Raw genomic sequence first — 23,387 nt, 5'->3', positions numbered from 1 at the left:
TCCTATTTTAGAGCCGAATAAAAGTGGGTTCGGCTCTGTAGTGTGTGTGTGTGTGTGTGTGTGTGTGTGTGTGTGTGTGTGTCACGTAACTCGAGAACCGTTCACCCCACCGACTTCAAATTCGACACACGCGTTCCACACCCCCACAGGGGGTGCAGTGCCCGGTGTCGAGTCGGTCGGACCCACGGTTGTCCAGAACCGCCACAAAAGGTCTCTGCCCGAGCTCTGGACAGGGCCCCTGCCCAGTGTCCATATATGGAGCTGGCCTCATTCTCATTCGGGGCTGATCGGTGAGATCCAATCAGGGAGTGCGCAAATCCCAGCCGCGACCTGCCCCTCTAGACCAGAATCCTAACACGTTATCTCAGGCTAATTATCGTTTGAATCAACTTTGTTTGTGTTTGTTTACATACTAAAAAGAGTGACCTTGAGAGCTGTTTCAGTGTACAGTACAACGTACAGTAAGTCAATGAAAAGCATATTTTAAATGATCAATTTCAAACCACTGGAGCAATTATTTTAGATCTCTTGTCCACATTTGGAGTTATAGGCCCACATCATTGCAAGGTACAACTACACACAACCTACATCTTTACCAAAGTGGTCTTGCCCTTTAATGAGTAAAAAATGTGAGTACTTTTTTCCACCACTTTGCCCTTCTGTGGGGCTGACGGGTGTCTTCTTGGCGGTGTCATGCCGTCTCCAGGACGGGTCGTTAGGGCCGTATAGCCACGCGAAAAGGTTAAGAACAGCAGGTGGCCACGCAGGATATGTGTGAATCCCCCAGGAGACAAGTATACGACACAGACCCTTTGGAATATTCATTCAGAGGTCCTGAACACCATGGAAACATGCCATGGTGTGAGAATGTCGAAACGTGCTTCATAAACCTGTCACAATGAACAAGCTTGTTGCTTTATTAAATTATTTTGTTGTTGCCGTTAGTGATGTTTGGATGGTCTCTGTTCTGTTCTGGGGGCGGTGTTGTGTGTGTGTGTGTGTGTGTGTGTGTGTGTGTGTGTGTGTGTGTGTATAGGATGGCTGCAGGCCTAGCCTTGATGGTATTCCATGGGCACAGATTAGGAGTAGAGTGGAGGCGGAGGAGGGTCTGTGCCAGACCAGGCTCTAGCTGTGTTCTGTTCCCCATCTGTGACTGGCTGACTGCAGCCGGGCTGTGTGTGTGTGTGTGTGTGTGTGTGTGTGTGTGTGTGTGTGTGTGTGTGGAGAGACTTGGCTCTGCGACTGACTGACTGCAGCCGGGCTGTGTGTGTGTGTGTGTGTGTGTGTGTGTGTGTGTGTGTGTGTGTGTGTGTGTGTGTGTGTGTGTGTGTGTGGAGAGAGATTTGGCTCTGCGACTGACTGACTGACTGCAGCCGGGCTGTGTGCGTGCGTGCGTGCGTGCGTGCGTGTGTGCGTGCGTGCGGAGAGGCTTGGCAGAGCATGCTCCATGAGGAGATGGCATGATAATATATTCAGTGGTGTAAACTGGAAAGTAACCAAGTACTGTACTGTACTTAAGTACAATATTGAGGTATTTGTATACTTAAGTATTCCCATTTTCCACTGCATCTCAGAGGCAAATATTATACTTTTACTCCACTACAGGCTAGACATTCTCCATAATGAGTACTTTTACATTTGGTAGTTTACTAAGTACATTTTGATGCCAATACATTTGTAATTTTACTCAAGCACATTTTTTATTCCGGACATTCTATATTGCCATATTGACACTTTTACTTTAAGTATAATGCATTGAGTACTTTTTCCACCAATGCTTATTTCACAGAGACATTGAGACCAACGACAGACAGACTGTGATATAATTGAGTTGCACACACTGAGCAGATCGTTGGCATCATCAGTGTCACAGGCCATGTCAAGGACCCCCAGAATTATCTGTATTTGGCTGCGGACCCCCATCTGAAAATATGTTGTTCCACATTTCTCTGCTGTCAGGCAGAAGCTACCTACTGTAGGCTATGTCCAAAATATAAACTTTTCAGGAAATTAAAATAAATAAACAAAATAATGTTTTAGAACAACCCAACACTGTTGGGACGGTGACTTTATTGAATGTAATGTGTCCATATATTATCATCACTTTTCCCAAATACAGCTCAAGTGGAGTTTTTAACCATTAATGTGGAGATAGATATTGTTGGGTATTTATCCGTAAAATACTTTAAAGACTATATGAAACAAGAACTGTATAAACAACTACTGAGATAAGACTATAGCTTCGATAGCTATAGAGCTTGGGGCTCCGGAACTCCGGAACTGCTAAAATACTTTTGAAAGTACTCTAAGTACATTAAATACTTTTCACCAAACTAGAAGCAGAAGGCTTGTAACTTTACAGAAATGGTTAAAAACCTTTTAGACTATATGAACTTTTTTGTTGATTACTAAGTTCAACTTACTTGGTTGATACTTAGCTTTAAACAGGATACTTTAGGAGGATCAATACAAAAATGTTTACCTTAAGTATGGAATACTTTTAGAGAGTTACCTTTTAAATACTCATATGAATAACAGGGTCCACCGAAAGAAAGGATGTCCAGACACAAGAGCAATTAGGTTTTGGTCATTATATTTTGATTCATGAGAGGCAGAATTAAGATTCACATACAGCAATATATTTACAATAAGATTCAGCCCTGTCCCGGAGGACAGGTTGAAAATGGTCTCTCAATACCGTCTCAAAATGGGAGACAGTATTTATATCATTGTACTCAAAATGGGAACAGTGCACATACCTGACGTGTTGGACAGGGGAGACTTCACTGCTATTACAAACCAGGAAACTATGCATGGGATATGTAGTTTTGAATGACTTGTAGTTCATAAATCAAGTCACTGGCATGGCAAACCAGCATGGCCATAGACCGGGAAAGCACAGAGGCTGGCGTTGCCATGGCAACCTGCTGATAACATTCTTTCCCTGCACCCAGCCACTAGGCCAAGTTGTCCGAGCCCGGCTGTCGGCGCGGGCATACTCAAGGTTAAAATAACAAGTTATTTCACAGAGGCCAGGGTGTTATGGCAATCGGAAACAAAACAATTCTTACTATCTACACGCTGGGACAGCGTGACATGTACCTCACAGGGCATAAGATTTAAAAGGCAAAGGGCCTAAGACCATTCACCCACAAAATAACAGATCTACCGAAAATACCTATCAGATATATATTTTTTTTTTCCGTCTGACTTTCTCTAATCAATGATCGGATTGGAGTTAGGTGGTTTGACCAGCAGTTTTGCGGATCCAATGGAGTTTTTAGGAGGTTTTAGGTTAAATGTTTGTAAAAACCCACACAGGGTGTTAAAAAACACTGACTAGTTATTAAAAGAAAATGACGATCTTTACTTTAGTAACGTTGAAGAATGGAGCCCATTTTTTCTCTGGGTGATTGTCGCTTCATAGAGAGGGAATTTTCCACATTTAGAGTCTTAAAGATAGGAGTTAATCACAGATGTCCTACATTCTATACTAACAGCCCGGGAACATCTTGCCTCGGGGCTGCACGGCATCTAATTAATGCATGGAAGGGACGCCGCTTTCCTTTAACGCCCAAAAGCATGTGTGTCTGTGTGAGCCGTTAAATGTGCCTCGCTCGTATGGGCACGTCCTCCGCATGCATCCTCCAGTCCAACACATCATAATCACTGGGGCGCGACACGCAGCAGGACAACACTTCTGGAATGTCAAAACGCTCAAATGCTCAGTTAACACTATATTTTTGCTAGGGAATGCTTCAAAAAAATAATGCCGCTATACAGTGCCATGGAGCAGATGAGGCAGATTTCACTCTGAAAAGCCCCGCCTTCCGTTCTCCCTTCAAAACCGGGAGGCATATTTAGCTGGGGGGCGGATATGGAGTCAATATCTTTCCAGTTGAATGTAAGGATTACAAAATTCAGTAATATGTATTGTTGCTTGTTGCTGTACATCCCATCTTCTGTTTTTTTGTATTTTCTTCTTATTATTTTTATTATGTTTTTTCTTTTATTGTATGCCTTGTTTGTCTTTTGTGTCTCGTCTTGCAACAGGAGTCATAAATCTTCCGTTCTTACCTGTCCTAAAGTCTCTCTATATATATTATATTCCCAACGAGATGCTTCCTGGAATCAGAAATGAAGAGAGCGCCCTAGATTTAGAGTTGTGAGCCGTTCTAGTGGAGCCGTAAACAAGGAAGTGAACGGCAGTGCGTCAGTCAATAAAAAAGACCAAAGGACGCCAATACACGTCCAAGCTCCAAGGCACCCCGTGGTTTTGATTCCCAGGACTTGTCCTTAGCACAATTAGTGTTAAAGATGGAGTGCCAAGAAGTACAGAAGTACAAAAGAAGTACAGTATTTGTTAAAATGATGTTTTTATGTGGACACGCCCACCAGTTCATTAAGTATGCCTGGTCTGCCTGATGGGTGGTGATCCACCTGAACTGAAGCCACACCCACAGCTCTAGTTATATGATAAAGGGGAAGGGGTTAGGTTAGGGGATGGGCTGATAGTGTGATGTCACTATATCACAGTTTTTTTTCATTGGCACGTTTGACTGTCAAGGTTTCAGCCTCCAGGAAGACATCATTGCACATAACCACACCAAGGGGTCTAATGTCAGCTCATAAACACATGAGTCTTTAAGAAGAACACACACTTGGCAGGACCGTAGAACCTGTCTGAAATCAATGCCTATAGTTTTTTTTACAGAGCACATCATCAATTCATCCTCAGTGGCACCCGGCTGCCATAACCTGTCTTGCAAACAAAGGATATTTAGATGAAAGCCTCTCGCCTTTTCTGCTGTTGGGGAATGTTTTTAGCACATTCCCTGCAAGACCCCGAGACGCGCCAATTAGTGACGCCGTGTCATCTAGAGGTGAATGATATTAACATTTTCAAAAGGTGAGAGACGCACAAGGGCGCACGCGGGAATTTATGGATGGTTATCGATATGAACATAGTGCTTGACATTTACACGCTGAAAGTTCTCTCACCGTCTGACCAGAATAATAACGCACTCGAGCCACAGTGGCAGTCGCAGAGCTCAAATATTATCATGCACGCAAAACCAGTTATATTTTTAGCATCATCTGGAGGTAGACGCCGGTGCCAATCTCTGGAGGACACACATGAGTCATATGAAGGGGTTTAAAAAACGTCGTAGATACACAGTACACACATGATAGAATGCATGCCAGAAAGTTCAATAATGATGAAATGTATCAGTAAAGCCATGCGGTGAAAATGCATATTTCATGGGTAAAAGTGAAGAGCTTCACCAAATCATGCATAATTCACGTGTGATTGGATTATTCAGTGGCTCGGCAGAACCTCGGTGTTTGTGTAGTCAAAATATATGTACATCACATCCTCCTGTACGACTCTGTTAAATATATGTACATCACATCCTCCTGTACGACTCTGTTAAATATATGTATACATCACATCCTCCTGTATGACTCTGTTAAATATATGTACATCACATCCTCCTGTACGACTCTGTTAAATATATGTACATCACATCCTCCTGTACGACTCTGTTAATGTTTCCCCTCTGATGGCCGATATATGAATGAATATCATTCTGACAAAAGTATTTGTCAGAAACATTTCCTGCGTCAATTCTGCGAGCCATACATATATCTATTTATAACTAGGCTTCATGGTTGAACACTCGAATAACAAATATGGGGGATTTTTTGAGCATCCCAAAGGTAATAATGTCCACTGATTGTCAACTGAATGAAGGGAGGCACAAAGGAGAATTGAAACAGATGATGAATGAGAATCAGCCCATTCCATTCCAATGCATAGACTGATAGACATGGTCTAGACATAACAATATGGTTTGGAACATGAAACATACCGCTTGGAAGAAGTTTGGGTGCTTGAAAGCCTTGTGTTGTTTATTCACGTTTGAATGATCCACCCCCTGATCACAAAGCATCCAGCGAACAGTTAATGTTACCACCTGGCGGAGCGTTTTAAAAGCTGTTGCCAGGCAACTGAACTCTTAAGGAATAGATTGATGTTGATCCAGAAGTATCTCTCACATACGTTGGACGGATTCCGTCTCTCTCTCTCTCTCTCTCTCTCTCTCTGCATACAGTATAATTACATGCACATGCATTCCCGACTCCCTGTTAATGCGTGTTTGTACAGTAAATAAATGTGTGTTTCAGAGTTGCATATGAGTGACAGTGAGCTGCCCTGGGAATACCATGTTATTGCTTTGGAGGCACGTTGAGAGTCCTCTCTTCTGGGACGAGCAGATGGGCTTTTCATGTAGGAAAACAAATAATCATGTCATCTCAAGCCAGGCCTGATGTTGTCTGAAATTGGACGGTCTTTGAGTTTATCCTTGTTTCTCTTAGCTATACACTATAATCTCCATTGTATCTGCTTGCTGGCCATGTCTGTCTGTCTGTCTGTCATGTAATGTTCATTCCTGCCTTCATGTTTTTGTTTATCTTAAATCATCTTAGTGTATTTTCATATTTCCAATGCCTTCTGTATTGTTTTATTCTTTGGTGTTGCTAAGCGGGAGCTGTGTAGGGATAAAGTACAATCAATGTCCCTCCAAAATGTGTCATTTTAGATTAGCTATAATGAGCTTATATATCTGCTATTTCTTTTTATCTTGCAGATGTGCTATTCTTGGAAAAATCGTGCGAACATTATTAACTCAAATCTTTCCTTCTGGGGAATACATAATAATACATGAAAACGTTTGAGCTCCACCGCTATTAATAGCACAGGTTTTTCAGAAAACTGTTAAGATTTAGAGGACATTCTTTGAATTGGCTTCTCTGGTATTCTTGTGTTAATTCAATACGGGGGATATCCACTGTAAGGCACAGCCAGTATTTCAGCCACATGATATGCCATATAGATATTGGCCATGGGCATCTGTCTGATAAGTCTATTTTTGAGGGGCTTAATTAATACACAGGTTTAATGTTCAATGTTTGTTTTGTAAACGCTATTGACAATGAAGGGAACATTTACGCCATAATGTGTCATTTACGTCATATTGTCTCTTTATTGTTAATGGCCTTTAATGTTTGTTTGCACCGTTTGTTTTAGATCACCATTACATCACCTAATCAACATGAGTTAGATATAACAAAGCGGAGATCCGGGCACACTTAATGTTTAAAAGGAGGAAAACCTTTTCGAACCGACATGTTTCGACCCATGCGGTCTTCATCAGGGCTGTTCAATAAAGTTTTCCTCCTTTTAAACATTAAAGTGTGCCCGGATCTCCGCTTTGTTCTATATCGATGTGTTATCCCGATTGATCCCAGGAGCACCTTTTTACTATTTTTACATGTTTTATACCTGCACACCTCCTGAGCACCGTGGTTGCTTCCTTGCCTCAACATGAGTTAGACTTTAATATATTAGCGCCTCTCACTTCACAGTAGCCTACACGGGTGTGATTTTTTATTTAATATTCACTTTTCCCCACTGCATTTAGGCTGTCATACTAGGGCAGCTTACTGTAAGTGCAATGGCACTGCAAAGTCCTGAAGTGTAGTGTTTTCGATAACATGATGAATAAGATTGAGAACAATGTAATAATAATGGCCAATGGGGGAAAAGGATATTTAATTACTACTATGAGGTATTTCGGGGAGAACAAATCGAATATTTATCGTTTTCTTTAATGCGGCTGTTAACCCATTTAGACCCGAGGACGATTCTACAAATGCCTTCTAAATCTTGACAGTTTTCTGAAAAACCCTATGTTTCTATGTCAGTCGTTCTCAAACATTTTCATGTCAAGGACCCCCAAAAATAATGTATGTAATTAGCCGCCGACCCCCATCTGAAAATATGTTGTTCCAGGGACCCCCCCAGAAGCAAAGATTTGAGTTAAAAAGAATATTGAAAGAATATATTCAAAGATTTACGCCACATTTTCACGGTTTTCAAACATTGCAGACCTGCAAGCTCGTAGCGCGGCACTCAGTGCCTCTGCTATTTTTCAATAGCTAAAGTATAACGTAATGCTTTAAAACACCAAATGGGGTTCCCGCCAAAAATGGGTTAAAGTCTGGGGGGGGGGGTAGCTAGCTAGCTATACAGTAATATCCCTAAAAGTCTTTACAACATGAAAAGCATGAAAAGCAATTTGAAAACCAAATGAAAGACAGCCATGCAAATGCAAACCCGCACAAGTCAGCGTTGTGTGAGGGAGAGCGTCCACTCATTGTATGTGGAATCGGTTTTAACAGAAGAAACTGTGTTCTTCAGATCCTGCAACTTCTGATAAATGTATACATAACATGCTAAGTTATCCTGAAAACCAGACGGGGGGAAAAATTAATAATTTGAATTTGAATTACATTTTGCTCACCCCAGAGTTGTGGGTGACCAATTAGAGCACACTATTCAAAGTGAGAGTTATTTTTTTTGCTGTGACGTTGGAATGTGCCAGGCTATTACTAAGTAACCTTGCAGAGCCTAGTCTTTAAATTATTTCTAGTTAATTTTATTTTTAGTCAAATACATTTCCTTTGCCCTTCTGTTGCTAAATTGCACATAATGCAGGAGGCAGCAGGACGTTGCGTTATTGAAAACGAGTGCTTCAAACACTCTGAAAAATAATCACCTGCACGGAATTTCTTGACAGAAAGTAGCCCATAATAATTATGTCTACGGTGGACTTTTATGAAACAAACACTTTGCAGATATAGAAATTGAGGATAATTCAAGCTTTCCGTACACCTGCAAAGTTAGTGGGTTTACCATCATTTAATACAATCAGATTGGACTTTTCTGTTTGGATGTATGGGCTGTCGAGGCCAGAAGGTATAGAGTTTTGACACTCGGTATATGCGTTCCAGCATAACTTCCGGGTGTGATGATGTCACACGCATAGCCTCTATGCACCACAAGGCCATGCTGGAATGTACCTTTTATTTTTGTCTTCTAATTTGTATATTCTACCAGATTCCAGACAATGCCACCGTTCTGTATAGAAGTGTGCATAATTTCAGTGCGGTGAATGTAATTTCCTGGCACTGTATTAAAAGCAATCACTCTTCTTGCTGGGTGAGATATTTATACCTGGCAGAGGAAAGATAATGAAGCACAGATATGTGGCTATGCCACTGATACAGTGGCAGTTGTGAGAAATCACTATATATATATATATATATATATGCTCCTTCAACTTATACTGTGTTATCGGGTTACTCTGATATTCAATTCAATTCAATCAATACTTTATTTCAGACCCAGGGAGATCCATATCACAGAAATACACATATATTGCTGTATACAGGGTTAGTAAAAGCAGTAATGATATAATTATCTGACTCAGTTGCTCTACACATACATTTATACATCAAGTTTCTTAAAACTTTTGTGCAAGTTGGTGCCCTGACACTTACAAACATATATGGCTAGCACTGGAGCTTCTTGGCACTCGTAGCAGCAGCCTCATACTATCACTGTACGCCACCTTGAGTTTTATCATGCTCTCTTGTTTATATCGACACCCCAGATGAGCAGTGTAGCAGTCATAGTAGTGTACTGTGTACTACTGTTAATAACAGGTGTAAATCATAGATGTAATTAAGAGGAATTATTTTTCTGGCTTAGGTCTGCTGGTTCTGATTTAATGAACGATTCTGTGATGTTAGTACTGCACCGCACATTAGATAATGGATTATTGTGCTGCCTAAAATAGAGTTTTGGCCTTTGTTTCTGCCTCATTAAAACAATTATGACATTTTGGATAATAGCAATGATCCATTATACAGTATGTTAAGCCTATAATCAAAGAGTTTAGATTTATCTCACTGTTGTGAAACTGCACTGTCAGTGATGTTCTGCTGTGCGTGGGAAACCTCAGAGGAAAATTACTTTTGAAATATTAACCACTGTCTAATAATTTATCTTGCAACAACAGCACGGAGTGTTTTGAGGTTCATTCTGTGGCCATGTTTTCAACTTATGCAACTCAAATCACACATACAAATTATGCATAATTTATCATGAGCCATTTGAATCGTAATCTTGAAAAGGTGCAGGCTGAGTTCTTGGTTAATTACGCCTACCCTTTTTAAATAAATATTGCATTAAATAAAAAACATTGTAGTGTGCTCTATCTAGAATTTAAATTCCGATATGTGTCCAATCTGTTGGCCTTCCATTCACACATATTCATATTAATACCAGTAAGACGCCTGAGGGCGAGAAGCGGGCGAGGTCGTGTGCACACATCCGCCTGGGTGACGGCAGACTGCTGGGCGAGTGCTTTGGCATGGGGGGTAAGATCTTAATTTGCGGGCGTGCAGAACTCGTCTAGAGTTTAAATGGACAGGTATCAGTCAAAAGGGAGACATCGAAGAGGAAGGATGGATGGGGAAGGATCAACATGTAGAATGTCAGAACAGGTCAGCTCCATATATGGAGATCTAAGGGTTTGAGGTCAGATGTAGAGTTGCTGGCCAATATTGATGACATCAGGGATCTCCATATATGGGCTTAATATTAATGACATCAGGGATCTCCATCCCATGGAAATGCACCATTCCATAGTTAACTGCCAACTTCAGTCGCAATAAAAGTGATTAAAATGTGATTAAATATAGATTTCTTTGAGATCCTGCACTGACATCGCAAGGATGAAGTGGTATTATTGCTGAGATATTTCAGCAGGCTATACCGTATGAGGCAAATATGATGAAACGCACATCACACGCTCAATTATGCTGACTGTGTCAGATCTCAGGTTTAGGACACAAGGTCAGGCTTTGCTCAGATGCAATTTGTGGAACAAAGTAGGCTACTGTACGCTCTGTTGGCCTTCCTCTGGGTCAAGAACTGCACTGTTTGTAAATATATCAATGATGTGATTATAATCCATTTGTAATAAATCCGTTATTGGCCTGGAAGAGAGGTCAGGTGGTCCCCAACCTTCTTAAGCCCTAACCACACCAAAGGGTCAAGACGGTTTTAGCGTTGTCCCTGCACGTGAATCTCGTTTGCGTCCGAGCATAGGCATGGTAACGTAGACCAGAGTAATGGTAACCGTAATATGATTTGACGTGTGTATTCTAAAATAAAGTGTTTGTGTTGATTATTGTGTAATTTGTTTATATGTGTAAACTTAAAACATTATTGTACTATAAAAGGTCTATTTTCCCTTCATCTTTATCCTTTTTAGTGTAATAGTATTGGTTAACTATAATTGGATTAATACACGATAATCAACACTAACACTTTATTTAGAACACACCCAAATCATATTACGGAGTGCATGTTCAATCAATTATTCAATCAAAGCAAACGGCATAAACAATATTAGTTTGTCTTCTACAAAAATAAAACGTACATGTTAGTTACAAGGCTGCATTCTGTCGTGCGTGCCAAGCTATCATTCTCTTGTTGTATTATTTCTCAATCTCACCACGGAGTAACCTTGCGTCTCGGAGGACAGTCAAGACGGGCCAATATTCCATTTCTAAAGGATAAAGCCTTGGCCTGGAAGAGATCATCAGGTGGCCCCCAACCTTTAGAGTGTTTCACTCATATCGGTTTCAAACTCCAGGCTTGAAATGACATTAAATATTCAGCAATTCATTCATTAAAGTAAAGTGTGTTTGTGACTATTGATATATTGTCGATGTATAGCGTGGTGTCCAAAACAGACACACTCAACAATCAATGAAAGACTGCCGGGAAGAACATGATGGAAGCAGTAGCCTACTATTAGATTATAGTTCTGCCTTTGATATGACAGATCATAGAATTTTAATTGATAACATTGAGTCTTGTGGTTTTGCCCCTGAGGCGTTTTCATGGCTTGAAGGCTATAGTATTTATATAACGGAACTCAAAGTGTATGTTGAATAATGTAAGGGATGGAAACAAAGCTTTTGGGTGTTACACTAACACTACTAGTGAACAATCTATCATGGTCGACTTGAGACACATTGATTCAGTCTTGGTAAAGTACTGCTCAATGATTTGGCCAGGGGAAAACAGGGGAGACCGGGGAAAGTTGCATCCAGCTGGTTCAATACAGAGCTTGTCCTGAGCTGTACACCAAGATGTAATGTTTAAAAAATGCATGTCAAGCTCTCCTGGTCCGTCGACAGTCTTCTTGAGAAATGTTAATGAGATGAAACATCCTATACCTGTCTGTCTCTATAATCAACTTACACCTAGTTCTAAAATTCATATTAGACGAGACATGCCACCAGAGGGTGCTATCAAGTCCCTGAAGCCAGAATATGCAGTGCTGTATAGAGCCATGTCACTTTTTTATGATGAATACAATGTAATTGTTGTCAAAGAAGGACGATATGTCATGGTGAAATGTAAACTTGAGGGCTGTGTAGTAACTTTACTGAATATCTATGCCCCTCCAGGGAGTAATAAGCTTTTTTTTAAACATATTTTCGATTTGATAATAACAGAGTCAGAAGGAATATTGATTTGTGCAACAGATGCAAATAATATACTTAGTAAATTGGACACAACAAATAAAACGGTAACAACATCTCCACAAACAAGAACAATAAATGCTCTACTGGAGGAATCAGGTATGTTTGATGTGTGGCGAGAATTCCATCCGTCCGAGAGAGACTACACACACTTTTCAGTGCCTCATTCTGTACACAGGAGAATTGACTATATTTTCATGTTCAAGGGTGACAGACATAGAATAAGAGATTGCTCATTGGGTTCAACTGATATATCTGACCATGCTGCTGTTTATTTGACTTTACATCTGGACAGCAGACCAAGAAATACGCTATGGAGACTCAATACAGGTATTCTAAATAACAAATTACTCACGGAGAGCATCAAATCCGATATTAAAACTTATATACAGGACAATGATAATGGTGAGGTGAATCCAGTGATGCTATGGGATGCTGCTAAAGCAGTACTTAGAGGAAAGATGATTGCCATTGCTTCAACTTTGAAGAAGGCAAAGGATTACAAACATCAACAATTAACCACAAAATTAAAACAATTGGAACAACAACATAAGGACAAGCAAGATAATCAGTTACTACATCAGATTAAGGGTATTAGAAAGGAAATTGACGATGTCTATAAGAATGACTATGAGAAAAAATGCAGATTTATTAAACAAACTTTTTATGAATCAGGCCCAAAGGCTACGAAAATATTGGCCAGGCGGCTACGTAAACAACAGACTCATAACGCAATCCATAAAATTAAAGATCCTCAAACAGGAGAAATTTATAGTAATCTGGATGATATCGAGGGAGCCTTTGAGACATATTATAAAAATCTGTATACGCAACCATTTCAAGTGAATAAGGAAGCAGCAACATCTTTCCTGGATTCCTTAGACCTCCCCTGTATTGGAGAAGGCGAAAACAAAATCATGACTGCCAAAATAACAATAGAGGAAATAGATAAGGCAATTTCTAATCTCAAAACAAATAAATCTCCAGGCAGTGATGGCCTACCAGCAGAATGGTTTAAAACCTTTCGGATTGAGATCTTGCCTTTACTCCTGACATCTTTTAATTTTACTCTTAAGGAGGGAATAATCCCTCCCTCATGGAGCGAAGCAATTATAACAGTGATTCCTAAGGAGGGCAAAGATAAGGCCCTATGTGGCTCATATAGGCCAATATCTATTCTGAATGTTGATTATAAATTATATGCCTCAATCATGGCCCAACGCATGAACACCTTTTTGTCCGAGATCATCGAAACTTGCCAGACTGGCTTCATACGTGGCCGCCAAACACAAGACAATATAAGGCGGACTTTACACGTCATGAACCACATAAAACAACATAAAATAAGCTCTATTTTAGTAAGCCTCGATGCTTTTAAAGCATACGACACTGTTTCGTGGGACTTCCTGTTCCTGATACTTAAAAAATTTGGCTTTACTGAAGAATCAATTAAGTGTTTCAAAACTTTGTACACAAAACCCACAGCAAGAGTTAAAATAAATGGACACCTATCGAACCAATTCACTCTGTCACGTGGCGTCCGTCAAGGCTGCGTCTGCAGTCCAGGACTGTTCGCCATTTTTATAGAACCCCTGGCCCAGGCAATCAGAGAAGACCCTCAAATACAAGGAATCCCTATAAATGATGAGGAGCAGAAGCTGGCTTTATATGCAGATGATTTGTTAATTTATTTAAAAAATCCGGATAGATGCCTCCCCAAATTAATGAGCTCCTTGGAAATGTATGGTCGGTTCTCAGGCTATGAACTCAATGTGGATAAAACTCAGATACTCTCTTATAATTATAAGCCCTCAAAGGAAACAAAAGAGCTTTACCCTTTCAATTGGAACTCTAAATCAATTAAATATCTGGGAATAAGGTTGACTAAGGACCTATCTAAACTCTATGAAGCAAATTATCAACCCATAATCACACAAATTAAAAAAGATATTGAGAGATGGTCTCTGTCACCCTTGGACTTAAGTTCTAGAATAGAAGCAGTCAAGATGAATGTTATACCTAGGATATTATATTTCTTTCAGTCTCTACCAGTGGAGGTGCCTGCCAAACAGTTTTGTGAATGGGACAAAATGATATCTAGATTTATCTGGAACGGAAAAAAACCGAGAATCAGATTCCAAACTTTACAACTCCCTAAAGAAAGAGGGGGACTATCCCTTCCAAATTTGAGGGATTACTATTATGCGTCACAATTAAGACCTTTAATATGTTGGTGTGATGATAAATGCGAGGCAAAATGGAAAGCTTTGGAAATTAAATCAATCAACATCCCTATTCAGTCTTTAATTGGGAACAAAGACCAGGCTAAGTCATACTATGACATTTTAGACCCATTCACAATATTTACTTTAAATACTTGGTTCAAAGTCGTGAAACAGTTCAAAATGGAGAGGACAATCAGGGTGTTGAGGTGGCCCGCTTACGATCCAGATTTTAAGCCTGGTGTGTATGATCAAACTTTCAGACGATGGGCTCGGTATGGTTTTTCCTCTTTCAGTACTGCCATGAAAGGCAATGTGTTATTGAACTTTGAACAATTGAAAGATATGTGTATGTGCATAGATAACAAGGACTTTTTTAGATACCTCCAAATACGAGAGTACTTCATGGGGGAGGTGAAGGCATCCGAGCCGGTGGCCTCAAACGATCTCATACAGGTTTTTATTCAGGCATATAAGCATGAGTCCAAAAGAGTAGTATCCAGTATTTATAATGCCCTGGTTTCAGCTAGGGTCAACTCCACAGAGTACATTAAAACTAATTGGGAAAAAGAGTTGGAGATTACCATCACATCAGAAGAATGGGCAAACATGTGCAATACACAAATTACATCCACCAATTCAAGAATGTGGAGAGAATTCTGTTGGAAGAACCTAATGAGATTTTTTATTACCCCCAAAATTAAATCGAGACAACTGAAAACAGATCAGCCTTGCTGGAGACAGTGTGGCCACAAGGGAGCGGGTCACGCTCATATTTTCTGGTCTTGTCCTAAAATTCAGAAATACTGGCAGGACATTCATTCCACCTTGGAGACCATTCTGTGTTTTGAGATACCTCTGTCTGTTTCTTTTCTATTGTTGGGAAATATCCCTGAAGAGTTTCTAACACATGATAAATATTTAATCAAGATCCTCTTAGCAGCAAGTAAAAAAGCAATCACACGACGCTGGTGCCAGCAGGACCCACCAACGAAAGATCAATGGATGGACATTATTGAGGAACTATATTCTATGGAAAAACTAACATTCATACTTAGACTACAAGAGGATAAATTCTATAAAAAGTGGGAAAAGTGGAATTTCTTCTCTCAGCCTAGCGATATTGCAATTGGATTTCATTGAAAGTTTTTTGTAATATGAGAAATGCAGCCTTTTTTTCGTTTACTTTTTGTCTTTTTTCTTTCCGTATTGTCTTGTCAGTTGTGTATGTTTTTTTCCTTCAATAAAAATTAAGTGGAAAAAAACAATGTAATTGTTGTCCAATCTGCATGGTGGAGTACGTTCATGCAATATAACATATTGGTGGTGATTATATTTCGTCTCCCTGCTCTTCTATTGTGACATCGTGCCAAAGGTCATGTCGCACCTAGACACAAGATCTGACAACTTTTGACCTCAAGATTCAACTTATCCCTTTATTACCTTATTATTAGCACAATGGTAAAATGGTCAAATTCAGAACTTGTGCAGGAAACCGGGTTCTTATCTGTTGTACGTAGAAGAGGAAAGTTTACAGCTTTAATATTAAACTGGATTCATATGAGAGAATCTGTTTCCGGCTAAAGATTAGGCCTTACTTTATATCTCCTGTCAGTTTGCCACATTGGTTACAGTCTGCTTTCTTCCGAGGAGAGCAAACACGCTGCTCCCGTACCAGCTGTCTCACCACATGTTGAGGAAGGTTGTCAAAACGGGTTAAGGAGAGAGTTGTTTTTGGATGATGGTACATAGCAATATGTTTATTAGCCTATCTGCATAATCAGTGTGTCTGGCAAGCTTAAAGAAACCTCAAGGGAAGCTAACTTTTGAAATGTTAACATCTGCCCTCAGCCCCCCCTCCCTCTCCCTATACTGTATAGTTCTCTCTTTCTCCCTGGCAAGATGCGTCGTGCAATTTATCGTGTATCATGACATTTTCAAGAATTTTCTCTGTATTCACCGTACGAAGACGAACGCAGTATGAGGCTTAAGTGGTTAATATACAACAGAGGTTATTGAATTTAGCTCTCCTCCAATATTGCATGCCTTGCAATAGTTCAGTTAGTCTGTTAGTTCATGCAGGACACACTCAGGAGCCAGACTGTAATCAGCGGTCTGCTGATTGTTTCTGCTTTTCTTCACACCAATCACAGCTTTGCTGATTGTTCCAAATCAGCCACGCTTTTCTACACTCAACAGCTCACGTTCACAGCTCTTTTCTACACTCAACAGCTCACGTTCACAGCTCTTTTCTACACTCAACAGCTCACGTTCACAGCTCTTTTCTACACTCAACAGCTCACGTTCACAGCTCTTTTCTACACTCAACAGCTCACGTTCACAGCTCTTTTCTACACTCAACAGCTCACGTTCACAGCTCTTTTCTACACTCAACAGCTCACGTTCACAGCTCTTTTCTACACTCAACAGCTCACGTTCACAGCTCAAGCTCTGAACATGGCGGCCCCTTTAACTATGGCTTCCTCTCCTCATTCATTACACCTCTGCCTCTCCTGCACCATGAAGTGCTTCAAGCTTCGCCTCCTCCAAAGGTTATGATTAATTATAATTAAGTCTGCTGACTCAAGTTAATCTGATTCAATGCATTGGTCAGATTTATAGCAGAATCTCATTTTCGAGCGGGTTCTAAACACAAATAAAACATTTCATATATAATACAAATACACAACACACACATACAAATACTGAGGGCGAGAAGCGACCGGGCGAGGTCACGTGCACTGGCCATATATGGAGTGTGTCTTGAGTATACAGGGTTTGATGAGGTCAGATCAACATATGGAATAGACTCAGAACAGGTCAGCTCCATATATGGAGATCTAAGGGTGGCAGCGGTGGCAGTGTCTTGAGTGTACAGGGTTTGATGAGGGCCCAGGTAGGGCCGGGCCTTAATTTTCGGGCCTGTTGAGAACTCTAGTTTTCGCCGGCTGCCGGGCGCGGCTGCACAAATAACTATCTATAGTTTAAATGGATATTGGCATGGGTGAAGCATCTCCCCTTTTCTTTGCAAGCCCATTTAGACCTGCGGCTGATTCTAGAACCGCCTTCTAAATCCTAACGTTTTTCTGAAAAAACATTCAGCCTTTTCAACGAATGTTACTGGAATTCAAGGTACCATGCTATGAGAATGGTGGCTAGATGTAGATGTAGTGATTAGTCTGGATCCCCTTAGGCTCGCAGGGAAGTGCCTGAAGCAAGAGCCAGTTGTTGCTTATTATGCACACTGCACTTGGCATCACGACACTGACACACAAAAAGAAAGGTTTAGATTATCTGGTGTTCCGTCCATCTGTCCGTCCGTTCCGATCGAGCATCCCATCTCCCTTTTATTCTTCTAGTTACAAGCAGGATCTTTCAACGTCGTGGAAATTATTCTCATTATACACACTGTCAATTGAAACTATATCTATAAATATCTCCACCGGGCCAGGTGGACGTACCCAGGTGCTTTGTAAGTTGTATAGCTTGCAGCCATCAGGATATGAGGAAGTTTCAGGGGGAAACAACGTTTCTATGACATTATGGTTATTTGTGGCACCCCCTTATTGCTTTTGCTGGTGTGCTTCTGGAGGTTATTGGAAAAAAAAGAAAAATGTGCATGGCATGAAAGCATATATATATATATATATATGGGGAGTTGAAACATGATCCAAGGAATTGGATTGGATTTTTTTGTACGCTAACTGTAATGTCTGCTGGAATAGCGCCACCATAAGAAAACTCATCATCATTTATAAATAGTTACTGGATGAGTTGTTGAAGTAAAGCAACAACAACCTGATGTGTATCAGTGGTGTCAAGTAACAAAGTACATTTAGTCAAGTACTGTACTTCTACTTTTGGTACACTTAAGTACGTTTACTCAAGTAAATTCTTAATTCAGAACTTTTACTTGTAACAGAGTGTTTCTACATTTCAATATTGATACTTTTACTTAAGTATTACGAAAACGTGAGTACTTTTCCCCCACCACTGATACATATAAAACACACCCTTCATTCCCAGGTGGCCAACCTGCTCCGGCTCTTCCAGATCCCCCAGATCAGCTACGCCTCCACCAGCGCCAAGCTCAGCGACAAGAGCCGCTACGACTACTTCGCCCGCACCGTGCCGCCCGACTTCTACCAGGCCAAGGCCATGGCGGAGATCCTGCGCTACTTCAACTGGACCTACGTGTCCACCGTGGCGTCGGAGGGCGACTACGGCGAGACGGGCATCGACGCCTTCCAGCAGGAGGCCCGCGCCCGCCACATCTGCATCGCCACGTCCGCCAAGGTCAGCCGCAGTGTTGTTTTCGTCGACTAAAACTATAATGTTCGTCGACTACCTTTTTCCACTGACGAAAACTAAATGGAAACTGAATAAAAACTAAGCTATGATGACTAAAACTAAATATACTATACTATATAGGCCTACTAAATAATATACTGACTATTTTGTCAACAAAAAACTAGGCTAAAATCAGTAAAATGTTAGGAAGGGACTAGTGGACAAGAGATCCAGTATAAGTCATTTTACACTTTGTTGCATGCTGAAAATAGCCGATCTTCATGCTCACAATGTGACGTGTTGTGAGCTTGTAGATCTGCTATTTTCCGCAAATGTAAAATCAGCCATTACGGGCATCAAGGCCCGCCAAAAATTTTGTCGACTAAATCAACTGTACATTTAATCAACTAAAATCTTATGATATTTAGTCGACTAAAACTAGACAAACGCTAAAACATTCCAGGTGACTACATCTAAATGAAAAATATTCAAGAGACTATGACTAAAACTAAAATCAAAATTTGCTGCAAAAAACAACACTGGTCAGCCGTGGCGTAAAGTACCCTATTGGCCTGAATATTACACTGTTTTTTTCAATGGAAATATCCCCCAAAAAGAAATGGGGATCGTCTTTACCCCTAACTAAGACCCTAACAGAGAGTTAAACAAAAATACAATTCTAAATCCCTAACTAACCTAACTAACCAAAAGTACAATAAATCAGGGAGAAGAAAATACTTGGCACCCCTACATGGTGGAGTAGGAACCGGGCTTCACATTAGAAAATAATAATGTACAGACTTAATAAGAATAACAATTATCGTAAATCGATTTATCAAACCCGATTTACGATTTATCAAACCCGATTTACGATTTATCAAACCCGATTTACGATTTATGATTTATGATTTACGATTTACGATTTATCAAACCTGATTTACGATTTACGATTTATCAAACCCGATTTACGATTTATCAAACCCGATTTACGATTTATCAAACCCGATTTACGATTTACCAAACCCGATTTACGATTTACCAAACCCGATTTACGATTTACTAAACCCGATTTACGATTTATCAAACCCGATTTACGATTTATCAAACCCGATTTACGATTTATCAAACCCGATTTACGATTTACCAAACCCGATTTACGATTTATCAAACCCGATTTACGATTTATCAAACCCGATTTACGATTTACCAAACCCGATTTACGATTTATCAAACCCGATTTACGATTTATCAAACCCAATTTACGATTTATCAAACCCGATTTACGATTTATCAAACCCGATTTACGATTTACCAAACCCGATTTACGATTTATCAAACCCGATTTACGATTTATCAAACCCGATTTACGATTTACCAAACCCGATTTACGATTTATCAAACCCGATTTACGATTTATCAAACCCGATTTACGATTTACCAAACCCGATTTACGATTTATCAAACCCGATTTACGATCTACGATTTATCAAACCCGATTTACGATTTATCAAACCCGATTTACGATTTATGATTTATGATTTACGATTTATCAAACCTGATTTACGATTTACGATTTATCAAACCCGATTTACGATTTATCAAACCCGATTTACGATTTACCAAACCCGATTTACGATTTACCAAACCCGATTTACGATTTATCAAACCCGATTTACGATTTATCAAACCCGATTTACGATTTATCAAACCCGATTTACGATTTACCAAACCCGATTTACGATTTATCAAACCCGATTTACGATTTATCAAACCCGATTTACGATTTACCAAACCCGATTTACGATTTATCAAACCCGATTTACGATTTATCAAACCCGATTTACGATTTATCAAACCCGATTTACGATTTATCAAACCCGATTTACGATTTACCAAACCCGATTTACGATTTATCAAACCCGATTTACGATTTATCAAACCCGATTTACGATTTACCAAACCCGATTTACGATTTATCAAACCCGATTTACGATTTATCAAACCCGATTTACGATTTACCAAACCCGATTTACGATTTACCAAACCCGATCTACGATTTACCAAACCCGATCTACGATTTATCAAACCCGATTTACGATTTTTTCAAACCCGATTTACGATTTATCAAACCCGATTTACGATTTACCAAACCCGATCTACGATTTACCAAACCCGATCTACGATTTATCAAACCCGATTTACGATCTACGATTTATCAAACCCGATTTACGATTTATCAAACCCGATTTACGATTTATCAAACCCGATTTACGATTTATCAAACCCGATTTACGATTTATCAAACCCGATTTACGATTTATCAAACCCGATTTACGATTTATCAAACCCGATTCACGATTTATGATTTACGATTTACAATTTAGTGAATTTTGAATACGGCACTTCTACTTGTGAGTAACGTTAGTACATCTACATTGCGGTATTGATACTTTTGACTATTTACTAAAATATTGAGTACTTTTTTTCCCCACCCCCTGAAGGTGAGCCGCTCCATGAGCCGCTTTAGCTACGAGAACGTGATCCGCTCGCTGCAGCAGAAGTCCAACGCCAAGGTGGTCATCCTGTTCACGCGCAGCGAGGACGCCCGCGAGCTGCTGGTGGCGGCCAACCGCATGAACGTCTCCTTCACGTGGGTTGCCAGTGACGGCTGGGGGGCGCAGGAGAGCGTGGTGAGGGGCAGCGAGGCCGTGGCGGACGGGGCCTTCACCATCGAGCTGGCCTCGTACCCGCTCCCCCACTTCAATGACTACTTCACGGGCCTGCACCCGTACAACAACACGCGGAACCCCTGGTTCCGGGAGTTCTGGGAGAACCAGTTCCAATGCAGCCTCCACGACCTGAGCTGCGGCAGGCACTCGCTGCGGGACGTCCCGTTCGAGCCCGAGTCCAAGATCATGTTCGTGGTGAACGCCGTCTACGCCATGGCCACGGCTCTGCACAACATGAGACAGGCCCTGTGTCCCAACTCCACCAAGGTCTGTGAGGCCCTGAAGCCGGGCAACGGACGGAAGTTTTACAGGGACTACATTCTCAAGGTCAAGTTTGATGGTGAGTAAAGTGTTGCTGAGTGAATACACATTTTTTATATGACAGAAAAATCTAAATTGTCATTCCAGATTGCTTATTTTATTCATGATGTGTTTTTCCCATGCCTGTTCCCTTTAACCCAATTAGGCCTGACGTCGAGATTAAAAAAATGTCTTCTAAATTCTGACAGTTTTCTGAAATACCCATGTTTCTATGTCAGTGGTGCTCAATATTTCAGGGCAAGGACGCCCAGAATTATCTGTATTTGGCTGCAGACTCCCATCTGAAAATGTGTTGTTCCAGAAGCAAGGATTTGAGTTAAAAACGTTCGCTCTGAAAGAATATATTCAAACATTTGGGCCACATTTTCACGATTTTTCAAAATTTGCAGACCTACAAGTTTATACCACGACACTCTGTGCAGCGCTATGAGCTTGTAGATCTGCTATTTTTCAATAGCTAAAGTATAACAATGCTTTAAAACACCAAAAGGGGTTCCCGCCCAGAATGCGTTAAATAAATCCCAATAATGATATCTTGCCAAATGCCCTGCATGCATGCTGACAGATTTGATTACATCAATTTAGATTCATTGCACCAATTCGTTTTAAATGTGGAAACGGCGAAAGACGAGATGTTTTCACATCACAGTGGCGATAATAAGACCTAGTTATGATTCAATTTGCAAAGATGAAACGACTGCTGGAGTGGTTTCACGCTTGGAGGCTCATTTTGTCACGCATCTCGACTCTCACTGTGAAATAATTATGGGAGGATTCCTCAACCTGAGCATTGTATAGAGGCAGATCACACACTGGGGCAACGTCTTCAAAATAATGGTCATTGATATGCTATTGCTTAATCCATTTTGGGTGGAAACCCCTTTTGGTGTTTTAAACATTATGTTATAATTTAGCTATTGAAAAATAGCAGATCTACAAGCTCATAGCGCGCCACCGAGTGGCGCGCTACAAGCTTGTAGGTCTGCTATTTTTTTTTAATCGTGAAAATGTGGCGCAAATTTTGAATAAAACCTTTTTAACTAAAATCTTTGCTTCTGGGGGGGTCGCTGAACAACATATTTTCAGATGGGGGTCGGCGGCCAAATACATATAATTCTGCGTGGGTCCTTGGCATGAAATAGTTTGAAAACCACTGACATAGAAACATGGGTTTTTCAGAAAACTGTCAGGATTTAGAAGACATTTGTAGAATCGTTAACAGGTCTAAATGGGTTAAACACCAGCAAATGATTCACAACACTAACATTTATAAATATGTATCTTATGCATATGAATGAACAGACTGTCATGGATGATAACATGATATAGATATCAAAAGTGCTGGCTGCTTGTA

The 23,387-nt window shown here is 40.4% G+C and overlaps 1 protein-coding gene across 3 annotated transcripts in view; it reads left to right on the top strand.

Moving 5' to 3' along the window:
* grm2a (glutamate receptor, metabotropic 2a) overlaps positions 1–23,387 on the top strand; it is a gene marked incomplete at its 3' end in the record, with an annotated part of 44,000 nt that overhangs the window by 7,832 nt on the left and 12,781 nt on the right. For all 3 annotated transcript variants that reach the window (XM_083772142.1, XM_083772144.1, XM_083772143.1), the window contains exons 2-3: positions 18,720–18,989; positions 21,485–22,052. In XM_083772142.1, coding sequence (XP_083628268.1) covers positions 18,720–18,989; positions 21,485–22,052 — 838 coding nt within the window. The remainder of the gene's footprint in view (positions 1–18,719; positions 18,990–21,484; positions 22,053–23,387) is intronic.

The sequence above is a fragment of the Protomyctophum parallelum genome (assembly GCF_964188405.1).
Source record: "Protomyctophum parallelum genome assembly, chromosome: 8".
Classification (NCBI taxonomy): domain Eukaryota; kingdom Metazoa; phylum Chordata; class Actinopteri; order Myctophiformes; family Myctophidae; genus Protomyctophum; species Protomyctophum parallelum.
The sequence above is the reverse complement of the archived record's forward strand: the minus strand, read 5'-3'. Positions and strand labels throughout refer to the sequence as shown.